The sequence below is a fragment of the Danio rerio genome, chromosome 22, assembly GCF_052040795.2.
Source record: "Danio rerio strain M-AB ecotype USA chromosome 22, GRCz13ab, whole genome shotgun sequence".
In the NCBI taxonomy this organism is placed as follows: Eukaryota; Metazoa; Chordata; class Actinopteri; order Cypriniformes; family Danionidae; genus Danio; species Danio rerio.
In genome coordinates this window covers 2987086-3007500 of record NC_141042.1, presented here as the reverse complement: position 1 = coordinate 3007500, position 20415 = coordinate 2987086, and the positions used below count along the sequence as shown (strand labels likewise).

Here is a 20415-nt window from a genome sequence, read left to right as displayed (position 1 = left end):
AAAACTTCATGATGTCAGTCTTAAATGTCACATTTTACCGCATTAACAGATCTTATTTTGCTGTACTATTACTCCGAACGTTTAAAACCGAACACACTATAATAACGTTAACACAGATAAACACAAACACTGAGCTCATGTTTCCCTCTCAGAGCTCCTCTCTGCCTGCTGTATTGTTTTGGTCAGCAGACACACAGATAGAGGTGAACTCAATGCAGAAACTAGTCGCAGATTGTCGCTTTAATAAACTGTAAAGTGTGTTTTATTGTTGTGTAAACGCGAGAAAAAGCGTCAACGACTCACCTCAGCTCTGAAGACTCGACGCTGAATGAACGCGTCAGTGCTGACATCATCACGGCGAGGCGGGAGCAAATAGGATCGTGAAATATTTCTGTGATCACCAAACTGAAGATCTGTCTCACCTTTTTTGGAATTGTCAATATACCAAAAATTTTTGGGAAAAATGTATTAGGTATATTTAGTGGTATAATTCCTGATGTTATATATGAAAATGTTATTTTAGGATATAACCATCAAAATGATCATCCAGATGCTTTTTATTTATTTAATCTTATTATGTTTTTGGCCAAATATTTTATACACAAGTGTAAATTTTGTAAGCGTAAGCCTTTCTTTCAGATTTTTCTTGAAGATCTAAATCTTTGTCTGTGATTTCTGAATGTACTAACAAAAAAGCTGTTAAAACTGTGAATCTGTTTAAAATATACATTTCTGTTTTGATCCTGAGGTGGATTTTACACTCTTTAAAGTGTGAAGTTAATCTATATATTCAAATTGTATGTGTATAATCTGCTTGTAGACTTGCATACCATTAAAAGAATTAAGGTGCTATAGAAAGGGTCATAAAAAGAAGTGGATGAGAAGAGAGCGGGACAAAGCCTGAGTAAACAACTAAGGTATCTCAGGAAATGGATAAGAATAGAGCAACACATGTGTAAACAGATGACAGAGGTGGAATTTGGAGTCAAGGGTTAAACTAGGAGGGATCTTGTGTGACATATGTACAACAAAGGAAAAAACAGAGTATTTAAGGAGGGCAGAAGATGAGTGAGACAGAATTTTTCAGACAGAGATGCTACTGGGGGTCTCCTGAAAGTTCTCCTTTGTTGTCGACAATAAAGTATATTCTTCTGATATTCATAACCTCCAGACTGAGTTTGATTTAGTAAGAGAAAAACCAAGAAAACCACTACAATCCCTGGCATGTAACGTAATATAATGTAATGTAAATGTTTCAGTTTGTTAAAATAAAAAGTAAAAGGATTGTGAAATATGCGCCAAACTAATAACCTTTTACTAAACAATTGCTAATGTAGACAAAATAGTTATCTTAAGCCAGGGGTGTCAAACTCAATTCCTGGAGGGCCGAAGCCCTGCACAGTTTAGTTCCAACCCTGCTTCAACACACCTACCTGTAGGTTTCAAACAAGCCTGAAGGACTCATTTAGTTTGTTTAGGTGTGTTTAATTAGGGTTGGAACTAAACTGTGCAGAGCTGCGGCCCTTTTGGAACTGAGTTTGACACCTGTGTCTTAAGCGATCATTTTTGTGAATTTATATCTGCAGGTTTGGTTTATGTGCCTCTTCAGTGGTGTAAAGCTGTTTTTAGCAACGTCTGAGGTAAAAAAAAAAACTATTTACCATAAGTAAACAAACGCTTTTAACAAAGTATTAAAGATGATTAACTAAACGTAACATTTAAAAACGGACTACCTGAAACTCATAAACATATGTATCATATCGTGTAGTTGGTATCAAGTTTAAGAGACAACAAACAAGTTAAATCTTTTTTTCCTTAAAAGTGTAGTTACCCTTACCTGAACAAGCACAATCTGTAGGCCTATAAGCAGAAAATTCACTAAATGTAAAATTAAAGGAGATGAATATGCATTTAGAACTTCTACATTACTCAAGATTTGCATTTTGATGAAATATGAATATAAAATTAGCTGAAATATGGTTGTATAATATCGCAATGTGTGAATCCGCAATAGTCACATCACAGGATCTGCAATGTTGAGTTCATTCATTTATTTTCCTTCAGCTTAGTCTATTTATTCATCAGGGGAATGAACCGCCAACTCATCCAGCATGTTTACACAGCGGATGCCCTTCCAGCTGCAATCCAGTACTGGGAAACACCCATACACACTAATATACTACGGTCAATTTAGTTTTTTCAATTCACCTATAGCGCATGTGTTTGGACTGTGGGGGAAACCGAAGCACATGTAGGAAACCCACGCCAACATGGGAAGAACATGCAAACTCCACACAGAAATGCCAACGGGCTGAACCAGGACTCAAACCAGCAACCTTCTTGCTATGAGGTGACAGTGCTAACCACTGAGCCACCATGTCACCCTGCAATGTCAAGCAGTGCTCTTAGTTATAATTAAGAATTTAAACAGAAAACAGTTCAGAAACACATGCATAGTTTAATCCAAACAGAGTGAGTTATTTTTTAAGGCAAGTGTAGATAAAACAAGTATGGGTGTTGTTGAATAATTTTAGGACAACTTTAATTAAAGCATTTCAGATGTTGACCACTGTAAACAATGTTATTCTACATCTGATTATTACATTTCTGTACCTCAATACTGTTAAAACTGTCAAGAAAACCCCTAATAACAGTTTATTTCATGAGTATCTTTGCTCTCTTGTGTTAATTTATGCTTGTGATTTGTTTATATGTAATGCAGATGCACTCCTCCTGATCAATGACAAGTGAAGAACTCTTCCCATACAGAGACATTTAAGGGTGCTTTCACATCTGTAGTTCGCTTTATTTGGTCCGGACCAAGTGCAATAAATGATACATTGTTGCATTTTCTGCCGTCTTTGGGTCGTTTTTACACCACACTGCTGGCTTTGGTCCGAACCAGTTGAAACGAACCAAAATGCAGTCATGTGACAAAATCCACATCTCTCATTGGCCAGATGTTGTTGAACATATTTCCTAAACTGCTTATTGATTGGTCAGAATTCACGTGCGGGAAAATGCCAGTGAACTCTCGCAGGTAAACAAAACCTTTTACTATGAAGGGACGACTGCGCTGGCTGATTGTATCCCTGCTTTAGACAAACTATACATTACGAAAATGAATTTACGAAAATGTTTAATGCATCGCTCGTCACTTCAGGAGGAGGCGTGAATTAATTTAGCTAAACTGCGACATGTTCTTCTTGCGCAAATATTACCAACAATCCATCAGGTAATGTTTTCCCCTCTCTCCCCCTCTCTCTGTTGGTAAAGCGCTGTCAACAAATATTTTTCCTCCATATCCCATAATGCACAGCGCATCGGCCTACGGCAGCTGAATTAGTCCAAAACGCGCAGTACTTTTTGTGGTTGGACCTGTTTTAGCACAGATCATATTCTCACCACAAACGAACCGCTCCAGGGTTCGTTTGAAAGCGTACCGAGTCCACCTCTTCAAGCAGGTCTCGGTACGCTTATTTGGTCTGCTTTTGGTGCGCACTCGAGTACGATTGCTGCATTCTCACCTGCCCAAACGAACCACACCAAAAGGTGAAACGAACTCTAGTGCGATTCAATCGAACTAAATTAGGCAGGTGTGAAAGCACCCTAACTCATATCACAAAACATCTCAAAAATACAAAATACTACAATGTCGGTTTTTTCCAGTATGGTGCAGCTCCAATATACATGACTGAGTGATGGTGGCGTGACACACATTTTTAGGAGTGTCCTCTACATTTATCCACAAACTACTCATTTTTTAGACACAATTAAATTCATTCAGCAACTTCACAAGCTGATCTCTTCTTCTCCACTGTTTCGTCATGACAGAACCGATGCTGGAAATAATAGTACAAAGACAAGTGTGTCTAATATAAAAGCCTCCACACCTCATATAAATCAGGCTTAAAGAGAAAGGTATAAAATAATCATTCAATTAATGACGATTGTAGAAAGCAAACGCTGAATCCTGAACATCTCAGGAAATGTAGAAATCAATGCAGGTGCATTTAAGTCCTCAAAAACAGACATGTGCAGGGAAATATGGACATATGCTAAACTATCAAATCTGATGTTTGTGAAAACACAATTGAGTTTTCTGGGAGGTAAATGACGTTGATGTGTAAACATCTTTAGTAACATGACTAAGACCTCTCCACTGCATGAACTCTAAGATGGCTCTTCACCTCTGAAGACCTCAGGAATGTTTTGCCGCAGTGATCACACTTGTGTTTTTTCTCTCCATTGTGGATCAGCATGTGTGATTTAAGGTTTGATAATTGTGTAAAACTCTTCCAACATTCAGTGCATGTGTAGGGTTTCTCTCCGGTGTGAATCCGCTCATGTGCTTTCCGGCATTCCAACCTAGCAAAGCTCTTGTCGCAGTGTGAGCACTTGTGCGGTTTCTCTCCACTGTGAACCACCTGGTGTCTTTTCAAGTGTCCAACACTGATAAAAGTCTTCTTACACTCAAAGCACGCAAACTCTTTCACACCAGTGTGGATCTGCTCATGTTTTTTTAAACATTTCTTAAATGTAAAACTCTTTCCACATAACAAACATGAATAAGGCCTGTCGTTTGAATGAATTCTGAGATGAGCCTTCAGGTCTGCACGCCTCAAGAATGCTTTGCCGCATTGATCACACGTGTGCGTTCTCTCTCCAGTGTGGATCACCACGTGTTCATTAAGTTTTGATGAATATCTGAAGCTCTTCCCGCACTGAGTACAAGAGTACGGTTTCTCTCGAGTGTGAGTCCGCTCATGTACTTTCAGGATTTGTAAAAGACCGAATCTCTTGTCGCAGTGTGAACACTTGTACGGTTTCTCTCCACTGTGAGTCCTCTGGTGTCGGTTTAAGTCTCCAACTCTAATAAAAGTCTTCTCGCACTCAACGCAGGCATGCTTTTTCACACCTATGTGGACCATCTGGTGCGAGTTCAAGTCTCCAGCTCTAATACAACTCTTTCCGCACTCAGAGCAGGAATACGGCTTCTCGTTTGTGTGCCGTCTAAGATGGATCTTCAGCTCTGAACGCCTTGAAAATATTTTGCCGCATCGATCACAAGTGTACGGTTTCTCTTCAGTGTGAGTCATCTGATGCTGTTTTAAGTTTGACTCAAATTTAAAACTCCTCCCACACTGAGTGCATGCGTACGGTTTCTCTTCGGTGTGAATCATCTGATGCTGTCTCAACTTTGACTGAAATTTAAAACTCTTTCCACACAAAGAGCATGGATAGGTCTCCTTGGCATCACTCGGCTCTTTGCTCTCCTCCTGTTTCACAACCAGGTCTGAAAATACATTAAGAAAAAAGTCACTTTAGGAGAGAAATGTGAAGCAATGATTAATCAATGATCTACTGTTACATATTGAGCAACATTATTTTTGACAATGCTAGTGTGTATTGTTCCTGTGTGTGTTTCCTCCATTATCTATCTCTTTCTCTCTCTCTCTCTCCACATGAGCGGAGATCAGGTGCAGCTGTGAAAGGGGCGGCACCAGCTATAAAGGCACGCCGTTGACGCTCCTTGAGTTCTCTTCCTGTTTCCCCTCGCTATTGTGTGCGTGTGTCTGAGCAGTTCGCTCTGAGTTCTCTGTGTGGCAGTGATCTGTCTGAAACCTTTTTTCCAAAGTAATCTGGTGAGATACTCTGTTAAATACGGAAATAGGCATTAGCGGTGGCTGATTGTTTAATGCCTTTCTACGACCCTGTTTCAAAGTCATCTGGTGAGATACTCTGTTAAATACGGTACTAGGACAGTATCATAGATATATACACTAGATGTCACCTGGCCTAATGTTGTCTATTGGACGGAATGCGTCAATATCGCCGCCATCTTGCTACAGGGTAGCGCTCCTTGGAAATGAATGCGGGACAAAGGTACAGTGGAGGACTGTGGCCATCCAAAGCCAGAGATATACACATATACACATATATCTGTGATCGGGAGTTTTCCTGGATGTTAGTATGTAATTTTTTTTCGAATTACGAAACTTATAATTTTACATCACTTTTCTTCATTGATAGATCAGTGACCGCACGGGCATTCCTGACAAAAAGCTTGTGTTTGTGTGTACAGAAATGTACTATTCACCCTCCCTGTTAAATCTGATCTAATCATGTCCTGAAACACAGCTCCTCTCCTGCTTTCACTTCTCATACTGACGGAGGGAGCGATTCGTTTGTGAATGAATCTCCGTTATGAACGACTCGTTCACTAGCCGACAATAATACAAGTTTCTGGCAGCGCAGCATCTCGTTGTCGTATTTCTTTTGCATTGTTTGCTGATTTTATTCAACAAAACTAGCATAAGCCGAGTGTTTAGTGCGAGTTGGAGCTGCTTTGCCGTATGGTGAATGCAGTAAGTGACTGTCATCATCAATAACGTTACCTGATTAGCACAAAAGTTCAGAACATACAAAAACAGAAAAAAACTTAATCTGACCTATGAAATGTTCTGCCTTTGTGCTTTGATTTCTTTGTTTGCTCATTTCTACACCCGTAGACAGCGCTAAAGTCCAGCATCTTCACGTAATAACATTGTCTTGACTAGTGCGGTTGAATGACATTTGTCCTGGGAGCACGGTACCAATGTGGCGGCGCTATTGACGCATGCTCAGGGTCCCTATGCGATATCTAGTGTATATATCTATGGGACGGTATCATGTGTTAGCTGTGGCTAATATTTACCTTAATGCTGAATGATCAAAGGGAAGGCCCTTTTTCTTTTGTCCAGTTTTCTCCTGTTTTGTGGTTAGTTATGGAGGGTGGAATTGTATGCTTTATTTATGGTTGGTATAGGTAAGAAGTTTAATATTAGGTAGCGTACCTTGTTTTGTTTGTTGTTTTGGCCTTTTTGTTCCCTGATTCTGATATTGATCTTTTTGTTTAATCAATCTATTACCCCTTTTGACAGCTTGGCCTGTGTGTGTGTGTGCTTAGGGAGCAGGAACGGGGACTCCGGGTGACCTCTTTTTATAGCGGTCATCCTTAAACTTATGTGCGTAGCGGGGTGCATCCGCTACGTAACATCTACTAAATGTCAACGACTCTTTAAATCGATGGTCAATTATTTCATGCTTTCGAGTCAGTCTCTTGAAACTACGTGGGGGAACTACATAATTTAGACCAGGGGTCACCAAACTTGTTTCTGGAGGTCTGGTGTCCTGCAGATTTTAGCTCCAACGCTAATTGAACACACCTGAACAAGCTAATCAAGGTCTTAAAAGGTATACTTAAAACACCCAGGCAGGTGTTGAGGCAAGTTCACATGAGTAAAATATTTTTTTATAATCACAAAAAATGTTCACGTGCTCAAAATAAAAATACATTTTCATAAAATACATTTCACAAATGCAAAACACCATTTGCAAATGTATAAGAGTGTACAAAATGTTTAGAATGTTTAAAACTTGCGAGTTTATCCTGAATGAGAATGTGCAAATCCTCTTTCACGTACGACTCCCCCTGGATACGTGTGTGTGTATTTTTGAGACTTTACTGCCAGAGGCAGGGTAACTCGTACCTTTCAGCCAATCAGATGAGAGCTGTAGTCAATGACACCCACTCTGCGCTTCATTTGTGCAGACTGTTTCTCTCCAGCATGGCGAATGGAGAAAGCAGCAGTCGCAGTTTTTTTCATTTATTTAATTATTTGACCATAGCCTCACTCTTTTTATCCATTATTTTTCCTTCTTATTTATTGAACCGAATTTTTATTATACCGAATTATTATTATACCGTACCACTTTTTCGGGACACTTTCGAAAAACTGCAGAAAGGGTCCCAAAAGGTGGAGCTACACGCGCAGATGAACGCTATTTGTTTACAGAGATACGTCATTTGTAGACTCAACAAGCTAGAATGTAAACAAAGGACCCGCCATGTTTGAAATACACAGCGAGAGATTACAGCGGAAATATAAATACATATGCAGCCATGGTCGGTCCTGCAAACAAACCCTTTTGTTGTCATGATAAACAGCCACAAAACCATGGAGATGAGCAGATTCACCCTGTGCCGCGTAGTTTTCAACGAGCCAGTCTGAAACCCGAGTGGTTTCGCTTTCTTTCTTGCGCTCGCCGCGCGTCTCTATCTGAAATAACAAACTTCTTGAGCTGATAATAATAACATGCACTTGATTATTGACAAGCTTTGGAAACCGATCCTGTGAGAAGCTGACAAACGCGAGTGATACATTCAAAAAGAAAAGGACAAACGCGAGAGTGGAGCACGGGAAGAAAGGCGAAGCCAATGAGCACGTTATTTCTTCAGCAAACGTGAACAAACTGCCTTGTTTAAATCTTCATCATCACCTTTTGGACTAATATGAACTGGGAATGATGGAATGACTCTCTAACAGAGGCTTCATGTGCTGCTGAAGATTACAGACACAGATGAGAGGTTTTCACTGACTGTAGGCTATACTTTGTGTTGTTTTGAACCTAATTAACGACGAAATGTCTGCTTTGTGTAGTTCTTCTGTAGTTGGTAACATATCGGAGACTGTTAGGGTCTGTATGTGTTCAAATGTTCATTTATTTATTTATTTAATATAATTACAGACGTTACAGTAGGCTATTTCGCACTGTCATTGATCTGCAGTTATAATCAACTCATGTTCATAGAAAAGTTAGTAATAAACATTTATACACAAGTATTTATGTGTAAAGCATCTGTTTTTTGAGAAGTGCTTTTTATATGATATGTGAGCGACCTGTGCAGCTTTACTGTAGACATTTTCTCGAGCGATAATGACGTTGACTGAAACTTTGTCATACACCACGCCCACCAAAAGGGTACCCTTGCTAGTGGAAACGCAAGCCTGATAAAGGTGACCCGTACCGACCCGAACCGTACCGTACCAGTCAGTGGAAACGAGCCACTACACCACTTCCAACAGAAACCTAGTTTCCCCATGTGGCTGAATGATTTGGTGATCTACTTACTGTGATATTTTTTTCTGTGTCTTCGTAGAGAAGTTGACCGTGTGAAACTCTTCCCACAATCAGTGCAGTGATGCGGTTTCTCTCCAGTGTGCGTCTTTATATGACTCTTCAGAGTGTGTTTGTTCTTGAAACTCTTTCCACACTGAGTGCAGATCAAACCATTTACAGCTGGTATTTCCATTGAAATACTATGTTCAGTCTCTGATTGAGTTTCTTCTTCACTCTTGACATGATGTTTCTCCTCATCTTCAGTCTCCTCCTTCACCGTCACACCTGAAAATAAGTAAATTAGTTAATTGTAAAATGCTAGTTTTTAACAGTTTGATGTTTTATCAGGGCTCAACAGTGTGAGCATTTCACTTACATCTACAACAAAAAACAGATGTGTGCGAACTGTAAAATAACAGGCTAAAATCTCCACATAATAGCTCTGAATCGACCATAGCACAAGAGCAGCGGAGTGCGCCGTCGACTTGAATAATCGGCATTTAAATTTGCAGACACAAGAGTCTGATTATAAAACACAAATACTCAGTTTGAGCTGAGCTTTCTTGAACATCAGCACATCATGAAAGAATCAGACATTGGTTTCAAAACGATCAACCCTTGTGGTCAAAGCATTAGGCTAAAGAATCGGGACGACAATTTGCAGCGCAACAAACTGGAGGCATGCACAAACATTTTCAGGGCTCAAGAGACTTTCATTATTTATCTGTTTTCATGATTTTAAGCGGATTCTACCAGAACAGACAAACATAAAGGCAAGCTACAGACGGTAACACAGTGAGGAGGGTTAGATTAAGAGACTCTTTTAAATTATTATACTGAAATGTATTAATTTAATACAGCTTGATACGAACTGTAAGGCGCTACTATTACTGTTTGGCCAAATCAAAAGTTCAAGTAGCAAAACTTATGAAGAGCTGAAAGCCTTGTTGTTCAGCCTCATTATTGAAGAGTAATGAATAAACACAAACCTATTAGTTCTTCAGTCTCTTCCTGTTTAACTCTGCAGGTTTCTGGATCACTCATCTTCTCACTGTCCTTCAATAAACTCTGTCTTTGCAGATTTCTCTTCTTCCTGATGGTCTGATGCTCGTCTTCACTTGTAGACTGATGGGAATACTCCAGTATTTACAGCTAAACTCAAGGAAAATGACCATCAAATAAAAACAAAAAACACCTAATTAATAAATAAGTATTCTTACAAATATAGAAATCAGATTGTGAAAGCTTCTATGAGGTAACTATGTGAAATAACAACGAAAGTGTAAAATCCTAAACTTTCAGAATTAATGAGCACCACAAACCAATAATTGAATGTTTTCAGTGTGAAACCCAATTTATCTGCTAAATTAAATTCTCATTAAATACACAGATCACGGTTTGCGATGTTATTACTGTAAAAAAGTGTACACTCACAAAGAAACACAACATTGAGCTCATGTTTTCCTCAGAGCTCCTCTCTGCCTGCTGTATTGTTTTGGTCAGCAGACACACAGATAGAGGTGAACTCAATGCAGAAACTAGTCGCAGATTGTCGCTTTAATAAACTGTAAAGTGTGTTTTATTGTTGTGTAAACACGAGAAAAAGCGTCAACGACTCACCTCAGCTCTGAAGACTCGACGCTGATTGAACGCGTCAGTGCTGACGTCATCACGGCGAGGCAGGCGCGACGGCGGATCATCAAAAATACGCCAAAATACAATACTGTCAACAAACCAAATGTAAAGAAAAACAAAAAAAAAAATCTTAATCATTAGATAAAGATTCTATAACGACCGTTGCGGTCGTTCTGAGCGTTCTCATACAAGACGTCATATTGTCGCTAATTTACATTCAAAGCTTCCATTGAGAAACAATAAAAATTAAGCTTTGAGCTTCATATTTAAAGTCGTTACACACAAAATGTTTTAATAATACAGCCTGTAAACTTGTAGTTAGATTACTAAACCAAACGACTCACTTTCATTTTCACTTTCTCAAGCAGTAGAGTAGGCTGTTTAGAAAGACATATGAAGTTATCTTTTTGCTAGGCATGGGATGATAACCACGGGCGTTGCCGTTGCTAGACAAAGCTCTACTGGGACTCTACTACTTCCAAAAAAAATAAATAAATAATTAAAAATTATATATATATATATATATATATATATATATATATATATATATATATATATATATATATGTAGTGCTGTCGCCTCACAGCAAAAGGATCGTTGGCTCGATCCTCGGCTCAGTTGGCGTTTCTGTGTGGAGTTTGCATGTTCTTCCTGCCTTCGCGTGGGTTTCCTCCGGGTGCTCCGGTTTCCCCCACAGTCCAAAGACATGCGGTACAGGTGAATTGGGTAGGCTAAATTGTCCGTAGTGTGTGTGTGTGTGTGTGTGTGGATGTTTGCAGCTGGAAGGGCATCCGCTGCGTAAAAACTAGCTGGATAAGCTGGCGATTCATTCCGCTGTGGCGACCCCGGATCAATAAAGGGACTAGGCCGACAAGAAAATGAATGAATACATACATACACACACACACACACACATATATATATATATATATATATATATATATATAGAGAGAGAGAGAGAGAGAGAGAGAGAGAGAGAGTTGCAATCGGAATTAAGTAACCCCCTGAATTATTAGCCCGTTTATTTTCCCCCCCAATTTTTGTTTAACTGACAGCAGATTTTTTTTCAACACATTTCTAGACAATAGTTTTAATAACTCATCTCTAATAGCAGATTTATTTTATCTTTGCCATGATGACAGTAAATAATATTTGACTAGATATTCTTCAAGACACTTCTATACATCTTAAAGTGGCATTTAAAGGCTTATATATACAAATTAATCCTAAATGTAACTGGAATGTAACAATCTAAAGACACAATTGCTAAGATGCTAAGACAATTTAAGAAATCTTTTGCATGAATATAAATTTTATTTGAAAGAAATTCTATAGACAATTGACGTTTTATAGAATTATTTGTTGTGTGTTGTCTTACACCGAACTCGTGGGCGAGAATAAGGTTTATTAAGTCTTACCTTACGGACTTATCATCCCTCCTTTTTCCTTTATGCACAAAATCTATCAGGAGCCATGCTTAGTCTAAACAATATTATCATCATATTATTTAAAGGGCACATAGTTTACCCCTGTTTTATGATGTAATATTAACATTATGGTTACTCTGAGTGTGCCAGTTTAGGTTCAGTTCTAAACACAGTTCAGATTTGTTTTATTATAATGTGTTAAAAAGTGTGATGTTGGGGGCGTGTGCACAGCTCGCTGTTTTAGAGGTGTGTTACTTCACATGAAAATTAGTTTTGACTTCCCGCCCAACGTAACAAGGGGGCGGAGCCAAGAGCTCCCTCACTCTGTGTTTGGCAACAGACAGAGAGAAGCAACAGTGAGAGGATCAGCATTCAGCTTTACATGTACGACTCAGACACAGACCAAGCAGAGAGAACAAAATAATTTGTGTCTTTGTTTAGTTTTACAGCCAACTGTATGCTAGTTTAAAGTTTTGCGCTTGTACACCAACACTTACTGGATTAACTTTGACTGAGGCACGAGATGCGCCGCTCGGAGCCGCGATACGGCACACCAGACACGCACATTCAGACGTTATTTTTTTATTTATTTTTTAAAATTATTTTCTTTTAAGGGGTTTTCACCTTTATTTGGCTAGGACAGTGGAGATTTTACAGAGAGGAAAGAGTGGGGAGCAGAGATAGGGAAAGGATCGGCAAAGGACCTCGAGCCGGGAATCGAACTCGGGTCGCCGTGAGCACCTTGGTGCTATGTGTCGACGCACTAACCGCTAGGCTATTACCGCCGACTATTCAGACGTTATTTAAAAGAAACTATTCAGATGGCGCTCTGTGGCGCGGCAGAAACTTTAAGTGTCCTGAATCGTGGCAGGGCTCCGCGCACCCAGTATGTCCTGGGTCTTCCCGGAGGCCTCCTACCAGTGGGACATGCCATGAACACCTCCCTAGGTAGGAGTCCAGGAGGCATCCAAAACAGATGCCCGAGCCACCCCAGCTGACTTCTTTCGATGTGGAGGAGCATGGGCTTTACTCTGGGCTCCTCTCGGGTGACAGAGCTACTCATCCTGTCTATAAGGGTGCGCCCTGCCACCCTGTGAAGGAAACCCATTTCGGCTGCATGTATCTGAGATCTTGTCCTTTCGGTCCGGACCCAAAGCTCATGACTATAGGTGAGAGTAGGAACGTAGATCGACCGGTAAATCGAAAGCTCGAATTGGAACCACTTAAAACTTTTGAGAATCGGAGGAAGTTTCTGATGGGGCTAAAGAGCATGAATAAGGCTTCTTCTTTGCATGAACTCTAAGATGGATCTTCAGCTCTGAAGCCCTCAAGAATGTTTTGCCGCATTGATCACACTTGTGTGGTTTCTCTCCAGTGTGGATCAGCATGTGTTGATGAAGGTGTGATACTTGTCCAAAACTCTTCCCACACGGAGTACACGTGAAGGGTTTCTCGCCTGTGTGAGTCCTCTTGTGTGTTTTCAGGGATTGTGACCAACCAAATTCCTTGCCGCAGTGTGCACACTGGTACGGTTTCTCTCCAGTGTGAATCCTCTGGTGTTGTTTCAAGTGTCCATCCCTGATAAAAGTCTTCCCACACTCAAAGCACACAAACTCTCTCAGTCCAGTGTGGATCTTCTGATGGTCTTTTAGATTTGATTGATGCGCAAAACTCTTCCCACACTCAGAGCATGAGTAAGGCTTCTCCTTTGTATGAACTCTAAGATGGTCCTTCAGGTCGGAAGCCCTTGCAAATGCTTTGCCGCACTGATCACAGTTGTGTGGTTTCTCTCCGGTGTGGATCAGCATGTGTTGATTAAAATGTGATGACTGAGTGAAACTCTTCCCACATTCAAGGCAAATGAATAACTCCTCTCCAGTGTGAATCCTCTGGTGTAGTCTTAATGTAGTCTGATGTTTACAACTCTTTCCACACACAAAACATGAATACGGTTTCTCCTTCGTATCGACGCTACGGTGGATCTTCTCGGCCTCACTCTGTGCTTCACTCTCCTCCTTCACCATCAGGTCTGAAAAAGTAAAGAGAAAACAATTGATTTTATAAGAGTGATATGAAGGATGCAAAGGATTAATCATTGATCAAATAAATGCCGATGACCTTTTAGACCAGGGGTGCCCAAACTAGGTCCTGGAGGGCCAGTGTCCTGCCTATTTTAGTTCCAACCCCAATTAAACACACAAGAATCAGCTAATCAAGCTATTTCTAGGTATACTAGATACTTCCAGACAGGTGTGTTGAAGAAAGTTGGAGCTCAACTATGCAGGACACCGGCCCTGCATAGTTTTGTTTGGGCACAGAGTTTGTAATAAGTCGAAAGGTTTAGACTAGGGGTGTCCAAACTCGATCCTGGAGGACCTGTGTTCTGCATAGTTTAGATCCAACCCCAATCAAACACACCTGGGCTAGCTAGTCAAGCCCTTATGGTGTGTTCACACCAGACGCGGAACGCACGGATAAATCGCGCTATTTGCACATAAATTGCCGCGTGGACATTTGAGGTTACTCGCTTCATTCGCGCGTTATATTCACTTCAGAACAGACGCAGATTCACGTGTTGGGCAGGGCTTTTGCCTGCCCGGTGACTCTAGCTTCATAGCTAAATGGCTAACATGGCTTTTATGAAGAAAATAACAGTGTTTATGTACTTTATGAAAACTGAAAAACAGCGTCGATACGTTTAGAGTCCACTACATCCTTTCAGAGGTGCATCCAGCTCTGTGAGCTCATAAACTCCTCCAGAAACTGAACCTGGATGACGGAGGCTTTCAGCGGTGCTTCTGACTGAACCAAGCCCAGTTTGATGACTTGTTGTCGGATTTCCACCGGGACACCATAAATAGGTTCCACGTCACAATCACACCCCCACAAGAGCAAGCTTCTGATTGGTTAACGCGGCGCGAAGGTCCGCTGAAGTTCAGATTTTCCGCAGAACTCGAGCGATTCACGCAAAACGTGCGTCAAACGCGCAAAACGCTCAATTCAGGATGTCTATTCGCGCGTTTGCATTGACTTAACATGTAAATCACTTGCACTTGATGAGCGTTCCGCGTCTGGTGTTAACGCAGAATCAGTAGGCTTGCTAGAAATGTCCTGGCAGGTGTGTTGGAGCTAAACTCTGTAAGACACTGACTCAATTCGAGTTTAGGCACCCTTGGTTTAGACAACAGGTCTCAAACTCGATTCCTGGAGGGCCTCTGCACAGTTTTGATCAAACACAGCTGAGCTGACAACAGATCTGAATGATCTGTTGTTTAAATGTGTTTCAACTATTTTTATCTCTATTACAAAATGTTGGTGTTTTAGCTTAATTTGTAAATATTCTCTTTTAACATCTATATGACCATTTCTTTTTTAGTACTGTTTAAATGTTTGATAGATTGTATAATTTTTGTATTGTTTTTTCTAGGTTGTTAAGGGACAACAGATGAAAAATAGCCTTCGGGCTAATTCTGGTGCATTGGCAGAAATGCTAATTAATGTACACTGTCCCTGCCAAATAAACAAATAAATAAATTAATAATCAAGGAAACCAGGAACCAAAATGGATAAGTTGGTTGGTTCATTCCGCTGTGGCGATCCCAGAATAATAAAGAGACTAAGCTGAAAAGAATATGAAAGAATGAACTCCACATCTCAAATACCAATTCATAAAAACAAGGGCTGGATCTTCAACTGTCATGATCAACTTACTGTGAATGTGCTTTGTGTGTGTCCTTAGAGACGATAATTGTGTGAAACTCTTCCCACAAGCAGTGCAGTGATACGGTTTCTCTCCAGTGTGAGTCCTCTCATGTATTTTCAATTGTCCTGAATGAATGAATCTCTTGCCGCAGTGTGAACACTTGTAAGGTTTCTCTCCAGTGTGGATCTTCATGTGACGACTGAGAGTGACTTTGTTCTTGAAACTCTTTCCACACTGAGTGCAGGTCAAACATTTTACTGCTGTTCTCTTCATTGAAATAGTTTGTTCAGTCTCTGATTGAGTTTCTTCTTCACTTTTGACCTGATGTTTCTCCTCATCTTCACTCAGTTCTTCCCTCTCCTCCTTCACCATCACACCTGAAAATAAGTAAATAAATTAATTGTAAGAGGCTAGTTTTTAACAAACAAAAGGCACAAATATATATTATGCTATCAAGCTAAAATAGTTTTATTATTATTATTAGGGTTATTATTAGTCTTTATCAGTAGGGTTCCCACTCATGGAACTCAGTTTCGGCTAGTAGTAAACAAAAAGTGTATTTATATGTTTATTATTTATGTTCTGCACAAAATTGCTCAGCGCCAATCTCACTTTAGCAGAATAGCCGCCATCTGTGACGCCAAATGACGTGTCTCGTTAAAGTCTGGGTTCTTTGATCTGCCCCAAGTTCACAGGTCGACTGTGTGACTTCTAGCAGTGTTCTGGTCATAATTTCCAATTAGGAAAACTCCCAATTCTGAATAGTCTGGAACGCAGCATCTGAACTGTTTTACAGTGAATAACAAGATGAACTGAAACCGCTTTGAGCGCCATATTTGAAATAGCAGTGTGAGAATCTCTGGCTGTTTCTCAATATGCGTTCTTCAGCGGTCTTACGTCCTCGTGTTCTTGTGTAACGTCATCATCAGCTGCCAAAGTTCAGTTCCAATACTCAAGACCGCAAGAACAGAGGACGCGTGAAACTTCCCGGATGTGATCATACATCGTTGTATGAATGCTGTAATGTTTGAATAATTTACCATTAAAAACGCGTGAAGGTCATGTGACCATCAGGAAGAACGCAGCATCTCATTTCTCAAATGACGCGTTCTCTGTTCTCGTGGTCTCTTGAGTTCGTTCAAGACCGGTCTTCACAAGAACGCAAGAATATTCTCTGCATTCTTGGAATTGAGAAACAGCCTCTATCTATACTAGGGATGCTCCAATTGATTGCCATCGGTCGATAATCACTGTAATAAAGTTCGTTGTTGTGTGGGAAGAAGAAGACAGGGTCAGCGATATCAGGTAAGCAATATATTTTATAATTTTAATGCACACCACTTGCAGGCTGTGTCTGTGCGTGTGTGTGCTCTTTCATCTCTCGACTGCTCCTCCCGTTCTCGTTTAGAAGGGAGTCTCTCCGGCCCAATCACTAGAAAGACAGGTGTTATTTATCACTTCTGATTGACCTGCTGATTAGCCGCCGGGCTCCTAGCATGCTCTCCCCCCTTATTGGGTGTGCGATCACGCTTACCTCTCCACAATCACATTTCGGACTCGATCGGTTCTCACTAATCTGAATAATCTTATCACAATTGTTTGTTTACAAGCAGAGGACACATAAGAACTGAAATCTTTATACATATCAGAACTAAATGTTCTGTGTTTTTAACAATATTGTAAGTTCATTAAGTCCTGGCAAGAAATATTAGTCGAAATTTAAAAAAATACATACAGTTGAAGTCAGAATTATTAGGTGGTTTGAGCCTCGGCTCAGTTGGCGTTTCTGTGTGGAGTTTGCATGTTCTCCCTGCGTTCGCGTGGGTTTTCTCCAGGTGCTCCGGTTTCCCCCACAGTCCATAGGCATGCGATACAGGTGAATTGGGTAGGCTAAATTGTCCATAGTGTGTGTGTGTGGGTGTGTGTGTGAATGTTTTTCAGAGATGGGTTGCAGCTGGAAGTCCATCAGCTGCGTAAAAAACTTGCTGGATAAGTTGGCGGTTCATTCCGCCGTAGCGACCCCGGATAAATAATAAAGGGACTAAGCCGACAAGAAAACGAATGAATGAATTTATTTAACTTTTTTTTAAATATTTCGCAAATAATGTTTAACAGAGCAAGGAAATGATGACAGTATGTCTGAAAATATTTAACAAAATTATTAACCCCTTCAAGCTAAGTTGATTTCAATAGTCTACAGAACAAACCATCATTACACAATAACTTGCTTAATGACCCTAACCTGCCTAGTTAACCTAATTAACCTGGTGAAGCCTTTAAATGTCACTTTAAGCTGTATAGAAGTGTCTTGAAAAAGATCTAGTCTAATATTATTTACTGTCATCATGGCAAAGACAAAATAAAATAAATAATAAATATAAAAAAATTCTAAAATTAGTTATTAGAAATTAGTTATTAAAATGATTATGTTTTTAAATGTGCTGACAAAATGTTTTCTCTCCGTTAAACGAAAATTGGGGGAAAAAAATAAACCAGGGGGCAAATAATTCTGACTTCAACTGTATATATTTACTTGAATATTTAATAATATAAATTATTGTGCTATACGTTTTGTAGTAAGCAGTAGTTTATGAATCTGTTTCCTTTTAATAAAGAAGTAATGGATTTATAGTTGTGCATTTTAACTCCTTATGCGTCAAACATGAACTCCAAACTTTACTGAGACTTGTTGAATTCTCTTTTCAAGATTTGAAATGTTTCCAAATTGCTTTATTAGTGACTTTTCTTGCCATATTTTGATCTGTAAATTTGCTTCCGACCATAACATGTCCACATTATATGTCATAAGCGACATGTTTAAGGAAATATATGCAACATCTCCACTCATGTATCATACTTGGAGTGAAAATGTGCTCTATGTGTTGGTACTCGGTATCGGCCGATCACCATGACAAGGAATTGGTACTCTGTATCGGCTGCAAAAATCCTGAACGGAGAATCCCTAATCCCTTCAAATTCACTGAGTCAACATGTTATTCTCCCTTGCATTTTCCGTCTTTAAACTATGGTATGATGCACGAACACGTTATTATTGCTCATAATCTCTGTCATAACACAAACTACAATGCACTACATCAGGGGTGGCCAACCCTGTTCCTGGAGAGCCACCTTCCTGCAGATTTCAGTTGCAACCCATATCAAACACACCTGAACCAATTAATTAGGACCTGAACACCACATGATAATTACAGGCAGGTGTGTTTGACATAGGTTGCAACTGAAATCTGCAGGAAGGTGGCTCTCCAGGAACAGGGTTGACCACCCTTGCACTACATGAACACACTGGATTTGCTTTGTTTAGATGCTGATGTAGGTTCTCAAAGTAATTAACATCAATGGCAATGGATCATTGATGCCGCTATTGTATTTGGCCCTTGGAAAAGATGAGGAGTATTCAGTGAAGTCTCATCTGCCTCTGTGGTGGCTCTTAGATGAAACGGCAATAGGACTAGCACCTGGTTTGTGATGCACATCCGAAGATCTGTGTTTGTGAGCCTCATTATTGAAGAGTAATGAATAAACACAAACCTATTAGTTCTTCAGTGTCTTCCTGTTTAATTCTGCAGGGTTCTGGATCACTCATCTTCTCACTGTCCTTCAATAAACTCTGTCTTTGCAGATTTCTCTTCTTCCCGATGGTCTGATGCTCGTCTTCACTTGTAGACTGATGGACATACTCCAGTATTTACAGCTGAACTGAAGAATGACGAGCTGCAAATGAAGAAACAAAAAAACAATCTGCATAATTTATTATAATTGACAAAATAAATCAAGATAGTAGTTAATGTGGCAATTAGTAGATCTGGAGTCTACTAATAGGACTTATTGACATTATATAAAGAGGATTTCAGCAGCTCTGATAATATTGATGAGCCTCAGACTATAAACACTCATTAAACAGCAGCAGATCAGATTATTTATACTGAGTATTTGCAGGATAAACTAATTATTATTATAGTTTATCAACTGTTCTTGCAAGAAATCTAGTTTAAGTACCTTCTAAGTACCCATAGCAATGCATTAACTTGACTGCTAACACATCTGTAGGGTATAAAACGAACACTTTAAAATCACTCAAAAACTAATAAGCACCACAAACCAATGATATTTTCAGTGTTAAACATCATACTGCCACACTAAATTCCCTCTAGTCACAGATCACACTCATATTGTCCTCTCAGAGCTCCTCTCTGCCTGCTGTATTGTTTTGGTCAGCAGACACACAGATAGAGGTGAACTCAATGCAGAAACTAGTCGCAGATTGTCGCTTTAATAAACTGTAAAGTGTGTTTTATTGTTGTGTAAACACGAGAAAAAGCGTCAACGACTCACCTCAGCTCTGAAGACTCGACGCTTTTTCTTGCTCTTGGTTTTATGGCGAGTTGAATTCTTTGTGAACATCGCCACCTAGTGTGCTTGTTATGCAACCAGGATCATTTGTTATCGATCCCCCCAGCCATCTCAGTAATATAAAAACAGTAATTACACCGAGTGCAATTCATATTATTTACTAAATAACCAATTAAATTGCATTATCTCAATGCCTATCCCTCATATGAAGGGCCAGACGGAATCTGTGGACGTTTTTTGCTATTTCTGCGGAGAATTTTGGTAAAAGTCTTTCTGCGGAATTATTTTGGGAGTATCATAACTAAAACCTAATGTATGAAATAAAAAATAATATCT

General features: G+C 39.8%; 2 protein-coding genes across 2 annotated transcripts in view; both read right to left on the bottom strand.

Annotated features, from left to right (window-relative positions):
- The window catches only part of znf1171 (zinc finger protein 1171), a 7062-nt gene extending 6732 nt beyond the window's left edge, over window positions 1-330 (bottom strand). The window contains exon 1 of the mRNA XM_087303625.1: window positions 304-330. The gene's annotated coding sequence lies outside the window, so the exon portion shown is untranslated. The remainder of the gene's footprint in view (window positions 1-303) is intronic.
- A 1708-nt stretch (window positions 331-2038) lies between these two features.
- LOC101882237 (uncharacterized) overlaps window positions 2039-20415 on the bottom strand; it is an 85832-nt gene continuing 67455 nt past the window's right edge. Inside the window, 2 exon segments of the mRNA NM_001446861.1 lie at window positions 2039-5296; window positions 8956-9220. Of these exon segments, the coding sequence (NP_001433790.1) occupies window positions 4149-5296; window positions 8956-9220 (1413 nt within the window). The 3' untranslated portion in view covers window positions 2039-4148.